Genomic DNA, 17533 nt, shown 5'->3' with positions numbered 1-17533 from the left:
CTGGGTGTGGTATGGAATCACTATTAGATTATTATGTTTTAAAAGATTTTATTTATTTATTCATGAGAGACACAGAGAGAGAGCAAGAGAGGCAGACACACAGGCAGAGGGAGAAGCAGGCTTCCTGCAAGGAGTCTGACATGGGATTTGATCCCGGATCCCAGGATCATGCCCTGAGCCAAAGGCAGATGCTCAACTGCTGAGCCACCCAGGAGTCCCCACTATTAGGATTAATAATAATCACTATTATCTCAATTTGCAATTGTACGTTTTCACCCCTATATATACAAAAGCTTATTTAAAAGGAGAAACAATAACAAATGAGGAGATATATTAAAAGGCTTTATTCACAATAGAGAAATTTTACAAATATAGTTTTTAAAAATTATGTGTCAATCTATTATGTTTCCCATAACATTAGAGATTTATATAAAGTTGGAAATGACAGAATAATTTATGTACAAATTAAAAACAACCAATGAAAAGAATGGGCGCTACACATGAAAGAGTCATGACAAACATCGAGTTCTGTAAATTTCATACAACTTATAGGTGTAATAGTAATTGTGCGCAGTATACCAAAAATATATGCAGAAACACAAAATGAAGTGCTATTTTAATTATCTGCCTTTCAGGATGTGAATACATATGTAAACTTAACTGCACAGTTTTGCTGAAAAAGAATGAAAATGCCTACCTACGGACTTCAGTCGTTTGAAATAATTAACACAAAATATAACTTTAATTAAATTACATCACCATAATAATAATAATCTCTTAATCATGTTTACATTTTTGGTGTTTTGGGATTTAGGTTAAAAACTCCAAGTTCTAGAATTGAAAAACTTTGTCCTTGCCATTGGCAGAGCAAAACACAGTACAATCATCTTGCCTATTTATATCAGGATACAAAAGGTACGTTATAGTGCAGTGTGTACACATAACCTGATTTCAAAGTATCTGCTGCAGAAATACATATCAGCTTTGTGCTCTTTCAAATCAAACTGAAAATTTAAAGAAAATAAATTAAATTGCCAGTCCAAGGACATTCACGTGAAAATTATCATTTAAATACATATGGCCCAATTTTTGCAATAATCTCACACACTGCTTTTAAGTTCTGGAAGAAAGGACTCTCAACAAACCATTTCATAAGGTGAGCTGAAGATATGAGTGGAAGGAGTTATTCTGGGTCACAGGAACCCATTAACATGGCAATAATGATGCACTAAAGGATCTTTTTCATTTACTAATTTTATTAATTTATTCTTTGACATAAAACAACGTACAGTATTGAAAAAAGAGCAGGTCACACAGGTGGTCCTTTCAGACAAAGGAAATCTTTTGAAACACTTTCAAAAGCTGAAACAGCTGAAAACAATGGAGTCTACTGAGATCTAAGAAAATAATTAAAAAACATTATGTTGAAGCATATGAAATTGCTGATATTGGGTAGTTTCTCTATTACAAGTGCAGCAATTTCATATACTTCAGCCCAGTTCATGGGGTTGCACTGAACCATCCGACCACTCTCGGTTGAAAATGCAGGTGCTCAAAGTCTCTGCTCCTCAGTATATGCATCATCATATTAGCCCTTTCAAGAAATATATATAAAATATGAACTAATATGAGAAAGCACAAGCTGCCACCAAACGTGTTGTAGGGAAAGCCACTCATATCTCAAAATGATGCTTATTCTTAATGAAGAATCATGTAATTATTTTGATCTGCTATATGACTGTGGGGGGATTAGGAATGTCCATTCCTGTATATTGCTTTTAAGCTGGGATCTCTGTGTTGAATTTAACCTGACAAAATGTACTATATCCTTACTTAGCCTAAAAGTTTATTAGATTTTCTTCAGTTGACCATGAATAGACACATCAGCAGAGCTTCTTTCAGAGTTAAATCCTGCTGTCATAAATTGAAATGAAATAGTTTACTACATTTGAGAAAGGGCTCTTTTCAAATCTGAAAAATCTGAACCAAATGTAATGCTTTTTTTTGAGAACAAGAAAAAAAACCTTAAAGGTGAAATACAAACTAAAAACCATGTTAAATACTCACCCTTTCTTTGGAGAGACTCAATTTCTTCATATACTCAGTTAAAAGCAAAAGCTAACACACTAAAAGTTATACTGTTGTCTTTCAAAAAATGTAATTCAGTAATAGCAGAGCTCTGCAGAACTCGAAAGCTCCACTCGTGTGGTAGGGGATGGAAGAAATTAACCAGGACATGATCCAGAAATGACACAGGGCATTTAAAGTAAAATTTGAGAACTAATTCACAAATTAGGAAACACTAATATAATTAACCAACAAAAATATACTGTGGTTCCAATGAAATGAGGTCAACACGAGATGATCCTTTTGGGATGACATTCTAATTTGAATTACAATGTGAGTGAAGATTTTAGAAGACATTCTATCAAATAATGATAGACCCGCATAAAGAGGCTGTCTGTCACAGTTATAAGATCTGTCTCTGGTGGATAGACAAACCAGATTAACATGAAATTGAAAAGGAAAAAGCTTTTTTTAATATTTAATTTATTATTATGGCTTTTTGCAACATGGCAAAACATTACAGCTTAAAGCAGACGTCATCTCCTCATAGAGGAGGAAAAAGTTTTGCAGTCAAATCAAAATTGTAACTAAGAGGTCACTGGTATACCATTCTGTTCAATTTAATAAAAATGATATACCTTCATGAACTCCAGAGATTACTTAAAAAAAGTAAAAACCTATGATCCACTGACTGAATAATAAAAGATATGATAAGGAATTTAGGTCCTTCTACACCTATGATAATAAACATAAAAGACTGCAAAACAATTTTAGAACTTAGAATAATCACAGACCTATTGATAAAAATTCATCATGTGCCTGAATACCAGAAAAGGAATTATTAAGGTATGCAGTGAAGGGAATGGAGCACAGTAAAATATAAAAGATCTTTTTTATTTTGCATTGACTTCGACTTCCTTTTTATTCGTACAGAGTACAGGGAGAAGATGTGCCTCGGTATTGAAGATCCAGTGTTCCAGTGGAAGCAGATCATCATCAGAAAATATTAAGTACAAATATCTGGAGAGAAAAACATGAGTATATGAGGCCTGAGAGGCTGTGTCAGGCAGGGAAAGCATAAAGACACAGCAAAAACCGCATCAATGTCTCTATACGTCTTACGGAGAATCACGGACGACAGTCAAGTATTGCAAAACCTCGAGGCGATATACTCACTAATGTGGAGTAAAGCAGCTGCTCTGTGCTTAGGGATGAGTGTGTGAAACCCCACAATGTAGCGCTAAGGCATCAGACTTGGGTAACGACTGGAAACCTACCCACAGTCACTGCCACACAGGTAGAGGGGGCATTCGGAAGCCGTCATACTTGCTACCGTTTGAATGTGTTCATGATAAAGACATCAACAAAGAAGATCGGACCAGGTGCCTCAGCCACATACTTTTGGAAAACGTTTTACTTACTTCAGTGTCTCTGCCAGGAAGAAACTCTGCTGTACATCGTCATAACTCTCGTGTCGGAGGTAAACATCCCTTAGGCCTGAATAGCCTCCGTTCACGCGGCAGTGATTTTCCAGGGCCTACCAAGGAAGAGGGGAGAAACGGTCACGTTGCAACAAACTGCTTGTCACCAGTTTTTATTATGAAATTGCCAGATGCAAATAAAATAAGGATTCAAATTGAATACATGTGGAAGGGTTTTAGGCGAACATTAAAAAAAAAAAAAAAACCCACAAAATGCAAAGGCATATAAAGTATAAAAAGTTAAAGGGTATATAGACTAGATATCTAATTAGAAACACTTCTACATTTAATTTTGAAATAATTTTTCAGTGATTTATTTTTTTTAAGCATTTCCTCTTGTGGTCCATAGTCGGGTTCATCATACTATGGATCACAGGCTTAACCCAGTTTGCTGTTAATTTTGTAAATAAAGTGTTACTGAACCATAGCCATGCTCATCTGTTGACATATTGTCTGTGGCTAGTTTTTTTTTTCCCATTACAACGGCAGAGAGGAGTACAGGCAAACCTCGAAGACATTGTTTGGCTCCAGGCCACTACACTAAGTGAATATTGTGATAAAGTGAGTCAAGTGTTTTTTTTTTCATTTCCCAGTGCATATGAAAGTTATGTTTCCACTGTACTAGAGTCTATTAAGTGTGTGGTAGTATCATTTCTGAAAAACAATGTACATACCTTAATTTAAAAACACTGTCGCTAAAAAAACGCTAAGCATCATCTGAGGGTTCAGTGGGCTTGTCCTCTTTTTGCTGGTGGAGGGTCTTTCTTCGATATTGGTGGCTGCTGCCCTTCTCAGGCTGCTGAAAGTTGGGGTGGCTGCGCAAATTCTCGAAATAAGGCAACAATGAAGTTTGCCAAGTCGGGATCGTATCTTTTACAAATGATTTCTCTGCAGCACACGGTGCTGAGTTGATGGAGGCTCTATCTGCAGTAGAGCCTCTTTCAAAATGGGAGCCCATCCTCCAAACCATGCTGCTGCGTTATCAACTAAGTTTATATAATGTTCTAAACTCTTGGCGGTCAACGATCTTCATCAGGAGTAGATTCCGTCCCAAGAAACCACTTTCTTTGCTCATCCATGAGAAGCAACTCTTCATCTGTTTGAGTTTTATCATGGGATTTGGCGATTCAGTCACATCTTTAGCTTCTGCTTCTAATTCTAGTTCCCTTGCTATTTTCCACTACCTCTGTGGGTACTTCCTCCCCTGAGGTCTTGAACCCCTCAAGTCACCCGTGAGGGTAGATAACTTCTTTCAAAGTCCTGTTTATGTTGATACTGTGACCTCTTCCAAAAATGATGAATATTCTTTTTTTTTTTTTAAGATTTATTTATTTATTCATAAGAGACACAGGCAGAGGGAGAAGCAGGTTCCCCGCAGGGAGCCCGATGCAGGACTTGATCCTGGGTCCTGGGTTCGTGACCTGAGCTGAAGGCAGGTACCCAACTGCTGAGCCACCCAGGCATCCCAATGATGAATGTTCTTAATAGTACCCAGAATGGTGAATTCTTACCAGGAGGTTTTCAATGGACTTTGCCCAGATCCATCAGAGGAATTACTAGCTGTGGCAGTTATAGCCTTAGGAAATGTATTTCTTAAATGCTTAAAGTCAAAATACTCCTTGATCTATGGGCTGCAGAATGGATGCTATCTTAGCAGGCATGAAAACAGAAATCTCATTGTATATCTCTGTCCGAGCTCTTGGGCTACCAGGTACACTGTCAAGGAGCGATAATATTGTGAAAGGGATCTTTTTTCCTGAGCAGTAGGTCTCAACAGCAGGCTTAAAATATTCAGTAAACCATGCTGGAGACACATGAGCTTTGTTGTTCCATTTATAGAGTATAGACAGAGTAGATTTAACATAATTATTAGAGCCCCTAGGATTTCTGAAATGGTAAGTGGGCACTGGCTTCAACTTCAAGTCACCAGCTGCATCAGCCCCTAACAAGGGAGTAAGCCTGTCCTTTGAAGCTCTGAAGCCAGGCACTAACTTCTCTTCAGTTTTGAAAGTCCTAGACGGCATCTTCTTCCAATAGGAGGCCATTTCAACCACAATGAAAATCTGTTGTGTAGTGCAGCCACCTTCATTAACGATCTTGGCTAGGTCTTCTGGATAACTTCCGGCAGCTTCTCCATCAGCACTTGCTGCTTCCCCTTGCCCTTTGATGTTACAGAGATGGCTTCTTTCTTAAGCCTCATGAAACATCTTTTGTTCTGCAGCTTCTTCACCTCTCCCAGCCTTTACGGAATTGAAGAGAGTTAGGGCCTTGCTCGGGGTTAGGCTGTGGCTTAAGGGAATGTTGTGCTTGGGCTGATCTTCTATCCAGGTCACTCAACTTTCTCCCTATCAGCATATTGCTTTCTTATCATTCCTGTGTTCACTGAGGTAGCACTTTTAATTTCCCTCAAGAAGTTTTTCCTTTGCACTTACAATGTGACTGTTTGGCAGAAGAGGCCTACCTCTTGGCCTTTCTTGGCTTCTGACCCGCCTTCCTCACTAAATTTAACTGTGTCTAGTTTTTGCTTTAAATTGGAAGATGTAGGACTCTTCCTTTCACCTGAACACTTAGAGGCCACTGTAGGGCTATTAACTGGCCTACTGCCAGTATTGTCATATCTCAGGAAATTGGAAGGCCCGAAGAGAGGGAGAGAGAGGAGTAGAGCCATCAGAACACACAACATTTATTGATAAAGTTCTCTGTCTTATAAAGGTGCAGTTTGTGGCACATCAAAACTGTTACAATAATAGCATCAAAGATCACTGATCATACATCACTGTAACAAATATAATAAGAATGAAAAACTCTTAAATATTGTGAGAATTACCAAAATGTGACACAGAGATAGGAAACAAGCTAATGCTGTTGGAAAAATGGTACCGATTAGACTTGCTGGGCACAGGGTTGTTACAAACCTTCAATTTGTAAAAAGCACAGTATTTGCAGAGCACGATAAAATGCATGCTTGTGCTTGCATATGGCCTCCAAGCCTAGTTCTCTCTGGCTCTTATGGAAAAGTTTGCTGACCCCTGATTGATAGAGACTGTGAATGTCAACTGGGATTAAAAACCCAAGAACTTAGAAAGGGTACTGGATCAAAAACAGCTGCAACTGGACCCAGGTCATCTTATTTTGTAAACACCGATGGTGGAGTATTAATTAGTGATATTGGTGACAGGTAGCAAAGAAGAAAATGGATAGCAGTGAAAAAAAATGTGGCTCATATCTATTTCTAAAACATATTTTTCTTTTCTCTAGTTTGGGATGGAAGAAAATGGGAGGAATTCATTTCTTAACTGTCTGGAGAGAAATGATCCTACATTCCTGAAGTTCTCTGGCTCTAATGAGTATTTGAGAAAGAGATGGGTTGGGCAGTATGGGAATGAAAATTTGGGTAATAACCTATCAACTTGCAGGCTCCATGAACAAAGAAAATATCTCCTGATTTGGTATTTTTAAAAAGCCACTGGGAAAATAAGATCAACTGAAAAAAACTGCTTTGATTATAGTCTCTGCTGCATACAACAAACCAAGCAGGGGGAAAGCCTGCAGAAAGGAACTTTCAGGTTGTATTATTTTTTTCCTTCCTTCCTCTTTTGTAAGTTCTTTTTGATTAAAAAGTCAAATACCAGATACATTGGAGCAGGCCCAAGATTATTTGTAGAAAAAAAAACCAAACAGGATTTAGAAGAAATGGACAAGTTTGTTGTTATGGAACGTAATTAAATTCTACTTCCAGACAGTTCCTAAAGAAGATTTTAACAACAAAACTTTTAGATGTTTTTTTTCCCCACCCTTGAAGTTCTTTGGTGATAAGTTAATGAGAGGACCAGTCATGATAAACTGCCACTCCTCTCTCCCACAGAAATTTCTACAAGCTCCTTCTTTCATTATAGGGAAAGAGTTGTTTTGTGGGGTGGACAGTGCCCAAACATTTTTCTTCTTTTCAGTTCACCCTCATTCTTCTCATCCTAATGTGGTGAGCCACAGTTGTCCGGAACACATTCTAGAATCTCAGAAGAGGGGGCTGGATCCTGGCCCTGGACTCCCTAAGTGAGCCCATAGACGTTCCTGGACCCAGGCAGTGTCCCTTTGTTCAACATGGGGTTGTCGTGAGAATAAAAGAAGAAGAAGATACACTTCACATAGTGACAGGGACCTTTTGGGGGTTTAGAGAAGCCTAGCTATTTTCATTTTATGAGGCTTTTGGCAAATTAAAAAAAAAAAAGGGAAATGCCAAAGAGGCTTTGTTTTTTTACTTTTTAAAAATTATTTATTTTATTTTTATTTTTTTACTTTTAAAAAATGAAAAACCTTCATGTTAAATCTAAATTTTAAAACTTTAGGGATATGAAGCTGGGGATAAGCAGCCCTCCTGGGCACCCATAACAGACCCTGACATTACTGATATTATAGTATCTCAACAGTGGAAGCAGCTATGTATTTATGTTGCATAGTCGGATCAGAACATCATTTTACTATACTCTGTTCTTGGGGCTCTCAGACTCTAGGCATCGGGACCACCTCAATTTTATGTAAATTCTTAAATTATTAGTGACCATGTGTGTCTGGGATGTACAAATAGCAGAGAAAAGAAAAATAGGAAAATATTTAGTTATCAGAGCTCCAAATAAAGGATGAAGGACAACCCAGATCCTAAGTGACTATATCTTTTTAGGGGAAAGAAAGGTAAGAGAATAGCAAGCAGCATGAGTTAAATCTTAAGTCCGAAAGGGATAGAAAAGCACTCTCTTATCTTTAGGTTAAACAGGTTAGATAAACAGCTGATCCATGGGGATTTCCAAGAGTGGATTCTAGGGAATAGTGCTAATAATAAGGCTGAATGGTTGAGTCTGGTCTGAGCTCAAAGGTAGAACCTAGCAAAACAGACATATCAAAGAGCCTGGAGGGGGATCAAGCCTGGGGAGGGAGAAGCAGGGACTGGGAAGACAAAGCACTTTTTTCAGGGCCAGAATGTCCATATGGAAAAGGTTAGATTTAGGAGATCAGAAAAAAAATGTCTGTGCAAAAGAAGGAAAAAAAAAATCCCTATATAAGACTTATCTGTGAACCAGGGGAGACATCATATAATCTATACACACAGATTTATAGACATTGTAAAATCTATATTTACCAACACATATAAATACATAAGCATAACTTATAGCAGAACCTCATCAGAATATTATACATAATTGGGAGGAATTTAATGAAGTTTTTATGACATCACTGAGAATAAGTAAAAGAACGGAGGTAAATGTTATTTCTGCTATGTAGATTCACAATCGCATGAACATCTGTGATTAATGGACTATTGGTAACCTGTGGAGAAGCTTCTAGTGCTGTATGCTGGATTGTATAGTTTGCTATCTTGTTCGACATTATTATTGTGTTCAGTGTTACTATTCAGAAATCTGGCTAAGACATGGAGAGCAGGTTTATCTAGTGTGTCGCTGGAAGAAGGCTGCAAAGGGAGTGCTTCAAGAGAAGATAGGAGGATGGCCGACAAATACTTTAGAAATAGCAAGCGTGGGTGAAAACAAGCATGGAAAAAAAGAGATGTCTTGATAAGAACTAATATAGTAGCTAGTATCATTTGACCACAATTTCAACATAAGCCAGGGGTTTTACAATCTACTAAGAAAACAAGTGGGACCACAGGCTGTGGGAAATAACACTCAGAAGACAGGTTATTGGGTCACACCACTCAGTCCTGGGAGACCACACATGTCACAAAGAGGTGGAGGGAAGTGATGGAGGAGGATGGAGCTGTGGACACAATGTGCTGTCTTCAGATAACTGAGGAGCTGCAGTGTGAAAAGAGAAGGCATTCCCACCCCCCCGCCCCCCGACCCAGACCTCCAGAACGCAAAACACCCTAAATTCTGGTTTCTAAAGGGGTAACTTTCTAATTTCCAGCCAGTAAAAAATGGAATTACTTTATGTGTAGTATGTTCTTGTTAACTACAAAGTCCTTGACTCGATGAGGAATAGCCATGTGGCAAAGACCACAAGATCTGGGGCACCTGGGTGATTCAGCGGTTGGGCATCTGCTTTGGCTCAGGGCATGATCCTGAGGTCCTGGGATCGAGTCCCACATCAGGCTCTCTGAGGGGAGCCTGCTTCTCCCTCTGCCCGTGTCTCTGCCTCTATTTTGATGTCTCTCATGAATAAATAAATAAAATCTTAAAAAAAAAAGATGATAAAATCTTTTCTATGAGTGGAAGGCTAGTCTATGTGATTTTTAAGATATACTCCTATGTTTTAGTTTGTGTTCCCCTAAAAACGGAGCATGACACAAGGGTCGGATGCAGGAACTTTTGAGGGGAGGTGATATCAGGAAGGGAATGAGTGGGCCAAGTGAAACAGGGAGGGGAGAAGAGCCAGGGAAATGCGCTGAGCCGTGGGCCACGAGGGCTCCCTCCCGCTGGAAACCCTCTGAGGAACCATGTAGAATGCATCTCAGAACTCTTCTTCAAAGGGGGAAGACTGAGAGGGTTGTTTATCAACTCTGAAATCTCCTTGGTTCAGGGTGGTCCCCTGGGGGCTTTAACCCTCCCACTTCCCAGAGCACAGCCAGCTTCCTGGGGAGAGGCTCAGAGCCAGGGCGGCTGTGAGACGCGGGGAACTTGTGGGAGCTTTTGGGGAGCTTGCGGGGATGCTGCCCCTGCAGGCAGGGCTCAAACAAAGGAGGGCTGACTGGATGTCACACGAGGGAAAGAGCGCCACCACACTCTCTGTGTCTATGATTTTGCACTTTAAGAAAGGCAAGCGTGCCAGCACTCCTCCCTCCCCTAGACCTCAAGTTCTAGCAGAAATGCTAGTGGCAAAAAGTGAGGGCGGGGGGGGGGGGGGGCGGCAAGGGGGTGCCTATGTTGTGCGCAGAGAGACCATCTTACATCATAGACGTTAACAATGGACAAAAATCCCAACCCCTAAAACCAAATTACCCCACGAACACGCTCCCCTGGAGAACCAAGCAAACCAAAGCTTCCCATCCACATGGCAATAGAGGTTTACTCATTTCCATGTTTTGTCAGTTCTCTGCCATTCATTTTTCACATTTTAACATCTTCAAAATTGGCGTGTCATAATTTACCCAGTAGTGTTGTATTTTCTTAGTGGGATATAAAATAATAATGTTTCTTATCAAGTACGCTGTTTCACATTGGATGAAATACATTATTCCTGATATTTTCAATTTAAACTGGTATTTCCAAAGTGACTATTAGCCTGAATTCTTTTGCTGGCCTATTGAAAAACAAAATAATTTCCTATTGCCAAAGCTTAGATGAACCTCAATTTTTATACATTTTTTTTTTCAGAGAAAAAAACCCCTAAATTTAAAGAAATTGGAATTACCACTGACTAAACATAATTAGAAAACTTCGCAAGAAAAAAAAAAGACAAAAAGGGGCCTACAGAATCGTTATTACTTAAAATGACTAATGACTGGTGATAAGACACACACTACGGGAAGGGAGTAATAAGCAAGATTCAACAACGGCTTCTAAGAGATTAGTTATAACTTAAACAAAGGCAATATGTTTGTTTTAGATTTCCCGAGAAAAGGTATTTCTAACGGTCAGGTTTTAAAGATGGCTAACTCTCTAACAGTGAGTGTAATTAAAGCGTTAGCTTCTTCTTATCCCCTCAATGCTCCACCACAACTCCTTCCAGAACGATAGCTCCTCAAACTATCATTGTTTGATGCATTTTGGTGGGCACAGCCCCTGGCACCAGCACAGAGAATTCACCAGATTAGTTTAGGAAGATGATAGGCCATGTTTTGTACATAGAGACCCAAGGGGTGACAAAGACAATTCAGACAGCACACTGGACAGACGGAAAGCGTAGAGATATCCAGGGAAAGCTGAGATCAGTGAATGAATATTGTTGCACAAAGTAGTTCTTCTATAGGTTCTTTCTAAAAGTTAGATCTAAGCTAATTTACTCTGTGGACGAATTTCATTCTAAAATGGAAATGGAAGTAGAAGACAGAAAACAGAAAATCTTACTCATGTGCCCTCAGGAAACCAAAACTTAAGGACTCAGAGACTGATTTCCTGTACACGCTGGATTTATGGAAACCTAATAATACTGGGATGGTAAGGAGTTGGCTGGGGGTTGCCTTATATCAACCACTTGGGAAGTTTTACTTATGGTTTTCAGAGAAATGAATTAGAAATGACCTCGGTCGGGCTGTCTCACAAAGTAGTTCAACTGAGCTTTATTTGTATGACCGGACTTTGCTCAGGGAATTCCCAAAGCTGGTCTCTATTCGTTTTTTATTATAACAGACTCTAACTGAATTCTCTCTTCTTTACATTCCCTGTCCATAAGTACAGCCTACCTTGAATCCTCGACTGACTCACCTGAATTGCAATTCTTCTGCTGTTCCTGAATAAACCTTTTTTTTTTTTTTTTTTTTTTTGGACAGTTTTGAGTTTGCCTCAGTTTGCCTTTTAATTTAGGTTGAAACTCTAAGTAGAAGCATATATTTTCTTTCTTTCTTTTTTTTTTAGAAGCATATATTTTCATTTCAATGCCCAAAGACTATAACCCCCCCGCTCCGCCAAACAAAAACAAAACCACAGTGGCTTCTTGAAACAGACAACAGGCAGGGGTGATTATCCCCAAGTTGTCAGTAACTGTGGACTTAAGTGATCATCACTTCTATGGCTATGAGGATTTAATTTTATATTATGCCTTTCTAGATACCCCCTTCTTTATCAAAGTATTAATATTAATATCACTGTTACATAAAGCAAAGCTGAAGCCAGGGATATAGGATGACAACGGAAAGCACTCAGTCTTGAATTGGGAAGAAGTCTGATTAAAGCTTTAAGAACCAGGGGTGCCTGGGTGGCTCAGTCATTTGAGCAGCTGACTCTTGATTTCGGCTCCGGTCATGATTGGAGTTGTGAGACTGAGCCCCTGCTGGACTCTGCAATGGGTGTGGTGCATGCTTAAGATTCTCTGTCCTTCTCCCCACCCCCCTGCCACCCTCCAAAAAAGCTGTAAAAATCATAGAAAGGTTGATATGCTGTATTTATAGAAATTACTGAACATTTTTTCCTACAACATTTATATATAAGAAATATAAGCAGATTAAAACATCACCTCTACGGCTTCCCAGGCCCATTTCCTGTACTTTGGATCATGAGTCAGTCGCCACATGTACATGTACGTCTCAACAACCTCTGGCCGTAGGATGTAGTATTTTTCATTTTGCCTTGTTGCAATGGCTTCAACACCGCCATCGAATCTGAAAGCTTCTGGTCCCAGTTTCATATCTAAAGGGCATGCAAGGATGACAAAGGTTATTGTCTTGGACACCCCTCAGTTCTACAACTCAAATTAAACTAGAAAGTACTTTACAACATTCAAGAGAGATGCCAAAACAATCATTTTAAGGAACAGTTATAAACATCATATAATAACTAATATTCAATATCCTTTTAAAATTCAGTCATCTGAGAGTCCTTTTTGGAAAATCACAATGATCTTTTATTTTCTTTCATTTAACCATTTACTGAGTGCCCCCCAGGTCGGTACCAGGCACAACACCTCTCATCAGTTAGCTGGAAAACCAGTTAGCTGGTTGAGAATTGTTAATCATTATGTCATGAAAGGTTATTTAAATTTCAACTCCTATTTTATGAGAAGGGAGCCAGACTCTTCATGGAGATACTGAAAAGCTTAATAATGCAATATTAAGTTTCTTTTGCACCTGGGACAGGCATTCTTACCCAATGTGATTTACCTAAAGCAGGATCAACAAATTCGACTGGCTTAATGCTTTATGGCTTCCATTTTGGTTGCTTGGTAAACCAAGGGTAGATATTTTTATGTAGAAAAACAGTGCTTCTTAAAGTAAAAAACAGACATTCATTTAACATATTTATCATGAGCTTCCAGTCTCATGAGGCACAGTGAACATTCTTCTGGTGGCAGAAGAACAGAATAAAAGGATATGGGAATAGATTGAAAATGAAGAATAATATGGACTCACATGTGCGATTGTAAGATTCGTAACAGGTCCGGGCAATTTCAGCCCCGAGCTGAAGGTAGTGTTGGGTTAGGCCTGCGGGAGCGTCATCGGCCCCTAGTGCAAACATGCCTCCAGCAAAGCAGGTCAGGTGGCCCATCTTGTGTTCCAAGAGGCCCCCCTTCCACTCCGCGATGTAAGTCAGGCCCGTACTAGACTTGCGGATCAAGTGAGTCTCGATTGCCTGTAAATAATACTTATTTTCAACATTTTTAAATCCACTTCCAAATTTATACTAAAAACATTCTCAACACTAAGAGAGGAAAAGGATAAAACCTCACTCCCAGTTTTGGGTTTGGCGTCATAAATCCCACTCACCTGCAATGTTATGTTACTGCTTTCTGTATTCTTCCTCTAGTCTATGCCTTATTAGTTTGGTTAGTTAGGACTATTGCTATCACGCCAGCCCAGTTGGTTTTGCCTGATTCCATGACCAAACATAGTCCTCATACCTCAAAAGCTGTCCCCTTCTCAAAGGTAGGCCACTGGTGTAGAGGTAACAGTTAATGCATTCCCATGTTCACAATGGAAAACACAAAGCACAAGCTCTTCTGGGGATGAGGAATAGAGCATACTGGAGTATAAAATCCAGGCTGGTGGTATTACCCTTCCTTTGGTTCTCTTAGGCTCAGAGGGTAGTAAACTGAGTAGGAAAGATGTGCTGTTCTTGAAACAGATTGCTTGGCCTCAAATTCCAACTCCAATTCCAACTCAACTTGCTATCTATGGACTTAGTGGGTAATTTGCTTGCTGTATCCCTAAATCTCAGAATCCTCATCTATAAAATGGGAATAATAGTATTTATGGAGAAAACTCTGCAATATTTATTTTATGAAGCAGTCAGTAGTGTGCCTAGCACTTGATAAGGTTTATTTATCATCCCTCACATCTCCAGTGTGATAACATGTGAATTAAATTCTTCCCTAGGAGGGGCATCTGGGTGACTCAGTGGTTGAGCATCTCTCTTTGGCTCAGGTCATGATGCCAGGGTCCTGGGATCCAGCCTGCTTCTCCCTCTGCCTATGTCTCTCCCCCTCTCTCTCTTTCTCTGTCTCTCTCATGAATAAATAAATATAATCTTAAAAAAAATTTCTCCCTAGGAATTCTAGTAAAAAGCACATTAGCATACAATGAAAAAAATTTTAAAAAGACACATGAAAAGATGCTCATCATCACTTATCATCAGGGAAATGCACAAAAAAACCTATAATGAGATATCACCTCACACCTGTCAGAATGCCTAAAAATAACACAAGAGACAACAGGGGGTGGTGAGGATGTGGAGAAAAAGGAACCCTCTTGCACTGTCAGTAGGAATGCAAACCAGTGCAGCGGTAGAAAACAATATGGAGGTTCCTCAAAAAGTTAAAAATAGAACTGCCTTAGGATCCAGCAAGCACACTACTGCATGTTTATCTGAAGAATACAAGAACACTAATTCAAAGGGATACGTGCACCCCTAACGTTTATAGCAGCATTATTTACAATAGCCAAGACATGGAAGCAGCCCTGGTGTCCACTGATTCATCAATAGATAAAGAAGATGTGGCAATAACGGAATATTATCCAGCCATAAAAAGGAATGAAATCTTGCCATTGCAATAACATGGATGGAAGTATAGAGAGTATAATGCCAAGCAAAATAAGTCAGAGAAAGACAAATAACATATGATTTCACTCATACGTAGAATTTAAAAGACAAAACAAATGAGGTACAGGGGTAAAAATGGGAGAGAGACAAATCAACAAACAAGCTCTTACTTACAGAGAACAAACTGATGGTTACCTGAGGGGAAGTAGGTGGATGAAATAGGTGATGGGGATGAAGGAGGGCACTTGTGATGAGCACCAGATGATGTGTGCACACTGTATGTTAACTAACTGGAGTTAAAATTAAAACTTAAAAAAAAAGAATAAAGGTCTGAAAATTGGGGAGAAGTGATGTTTACAAAAATGAGTTGTAAAATATCTTTTGTTTTTGCCCTAGGACTGTTAATACTCTTTTACAATAGCTAGAAAACATAAAATAAGCCTTATATTTAAAAAGCAAAAATGAAGTGTAACTGTTTGGAATTATTAACTTCTAGTTACTGTCAGAGGAAAGGTTTTTTCCCTCCCAATGACTTCCTAGAAGAAAAAGAGCTATGTCTATACCTGTTACGCTATAATAAAAAAAAAAAAAACTGAGTTTTTTTAGGATGCACATTTGGGACTCGTAGACACAGACAAAACTTGTGATAGAGAAGAATGAATGAAAATGAATACACAGATAATACCTTTACTACCTTTACTGGAAATAAACAAATGAAACAAGGTGGTAAGAAATAAATGAACACACTGCTGTGCTCAGTAACTGTGGTTAGCTAATTTTGTTGATGGACTTATTTTATTAATATTTCATTCTTATTTAATGCAACTGAACACCTTAACTATTTACACTTCTCATAGCACAAACTACAATAAAGTTCTTCAAGCAGATACCTGTTCACCACCCAAGAAATTATTCTTTCTACATGGCAAAAGTTACAGCTTTTGAGCATGGACTAGAGATGGATCCTGAATAAAGAACTGTATTATTTTTGGCATGATTCTGACCAAGCTGCTACCTCTTAAAATAAACTACAATGAAGTTCCAAGACCTTCAAAGTAATGTTTGTGTAACCGTGGGAAAATGTAAATAAATATAAAGGAGGAAAAAACAGTTGTTAGTGGTTCTAAAAACAGGTGTTAAATCTACTGAGAATTGATTAGGTAAAAAGAATATCATGTATTTTGTGATTTTAGCCTTTCATATTTGAAAAAGAAAATTAGTTTGATGAAACTTTTAGAAACCTAAATGTCTAATACATCATGTACCCATTCACTCTGGTGGATTCTTTGTGTGGTCTCTAGAGAACACAACAGCCAGTTGAAAGTTCAAAGTATTTTGTTATTAAAACAATCAAAGAAAATAGACCATGCTGGAATTAAATGCTTTCCAAAATCGACTTGAAGCTAAAACTGAAGAGCCATATCCCCAGTAACTCAACTGTCCAGGACAATAATATACAGTATCTTCTCTTATTAGTAAGAATTTTTTTTTTTTTAAAGCAGAAAGAAACTTTGCTCTAAGACATGGTTACTTCTCAAATCAGAAATTTAATTGTTCTAGCTTTGCTTTCTAAGTTGAAACACAATGGCTTGAAAATGTTTTCACTATTAAGAGAAGCAGGAAACATTTTCCTTCATTTATTCTTAATGGATTTTCCTGTCCATGGTTTGTCTAAATACAGTATATTAAAAGCTGTGTGGGTATAGTTCTAGAAACTGGAGGAAAATATTTCATGGAACATTTTAAAGTTGCCTTTCCTAGAACATCAAGATCTTAGGGGGCCACTTTATGATTAGAATAATTGAAATATCTGCCAGGATAGCAATGAAAAAACGACACAGCAGAAACCATACTGTATGGAAAATTCCCTAGCTTCAAACTTGACACCTCATAGGAATGAAGAAAAAACAGACCTGGAAGAGGCCATGTGGACCATATTCTAGTTTGCTTTTTATGTTCATCGTGTGCCTTAATTAAGGCTGTCCTAAGTGAAAGCCAGCATACTAACTAAGGTGTCCTGGTTCCTATAGGTGGAGTAGTTAAGAGTCATACCTGTTGTGCTTAGTGATGCTTCTAATTGACCTTGGGAGGGAACCACAGTAATATTCAATCTGGCCAACCAGAACAAAGCAAGTTGCATTTGTATTTATTTAATTATTTATTTTAAAGATTTAATTTATTTGAGAGAGAGAGGCAGACTCTCTGCTGAGCAGGGGGCCGAATGTGGGGCTCGATCCCAGGACTCTGTGATCATGACTTGAGCTGAAGGCAGATGTTTAAACAACTGAGCCACCGAGGCGCCCCATATATTTAAATGAATAAACTGGACTATGTCTAAATTAT

General features: G+C 38.7%; 1 protein-coding gene across 1 annotated transcript in view; it reads right to left on the bottom strand.

The window, feature by feature from the left end:
• Nucleotides 1-329: 329 nt before the first annotated feature.
• MAN1A1 (mannosidase alpha class 1A member 1) overlaps nt 330-17533 on the bottom strand; it is a 168814-nt gene continuing 151610 nt past the window's right edge. The window contains exons 10-13 of the mRNA XM_072765203.1: nt 13564-13783; nt 12672-12844; nt 3489-3604; nt 330-3087 (exon numbers count right to left, since the gene is read on the bottom strand). Of these exons, the coding sequence (XP_072621304.1) occupies nt 2961-3087; nt 3489-3604; nt 12672-12844; nt 13564-13783 (636 nt within the window). The 3' untranslated portion in view covers nt 330-2960. The remainder of the gene's footprint in view (nt 3088-3488; nt 3605-12671; nt 12845-13563; nt 13784-17533) is intronic.

The sequence above is a fragment of the Vulpes vulpes genome, chromosome 1, assembly GCF_048418805.1.
Source record: "Vulpes vulpes isolate BD-2025 chromosome 1, VulVul3, whole genome shotgun sequence".
Taxonomy (NCBI): domain Eukaryota; kingdom Metazoa; phylum Chordata; class Mammalia; order Carnivora; family Canidae; genus Vulpes; species Vulpes vulpes.
The sequence above is the reverse complement of the archived record's forward strand: the minus strand, read 5'-3'. Positions and strand labels throughout refer to the sequence as shown.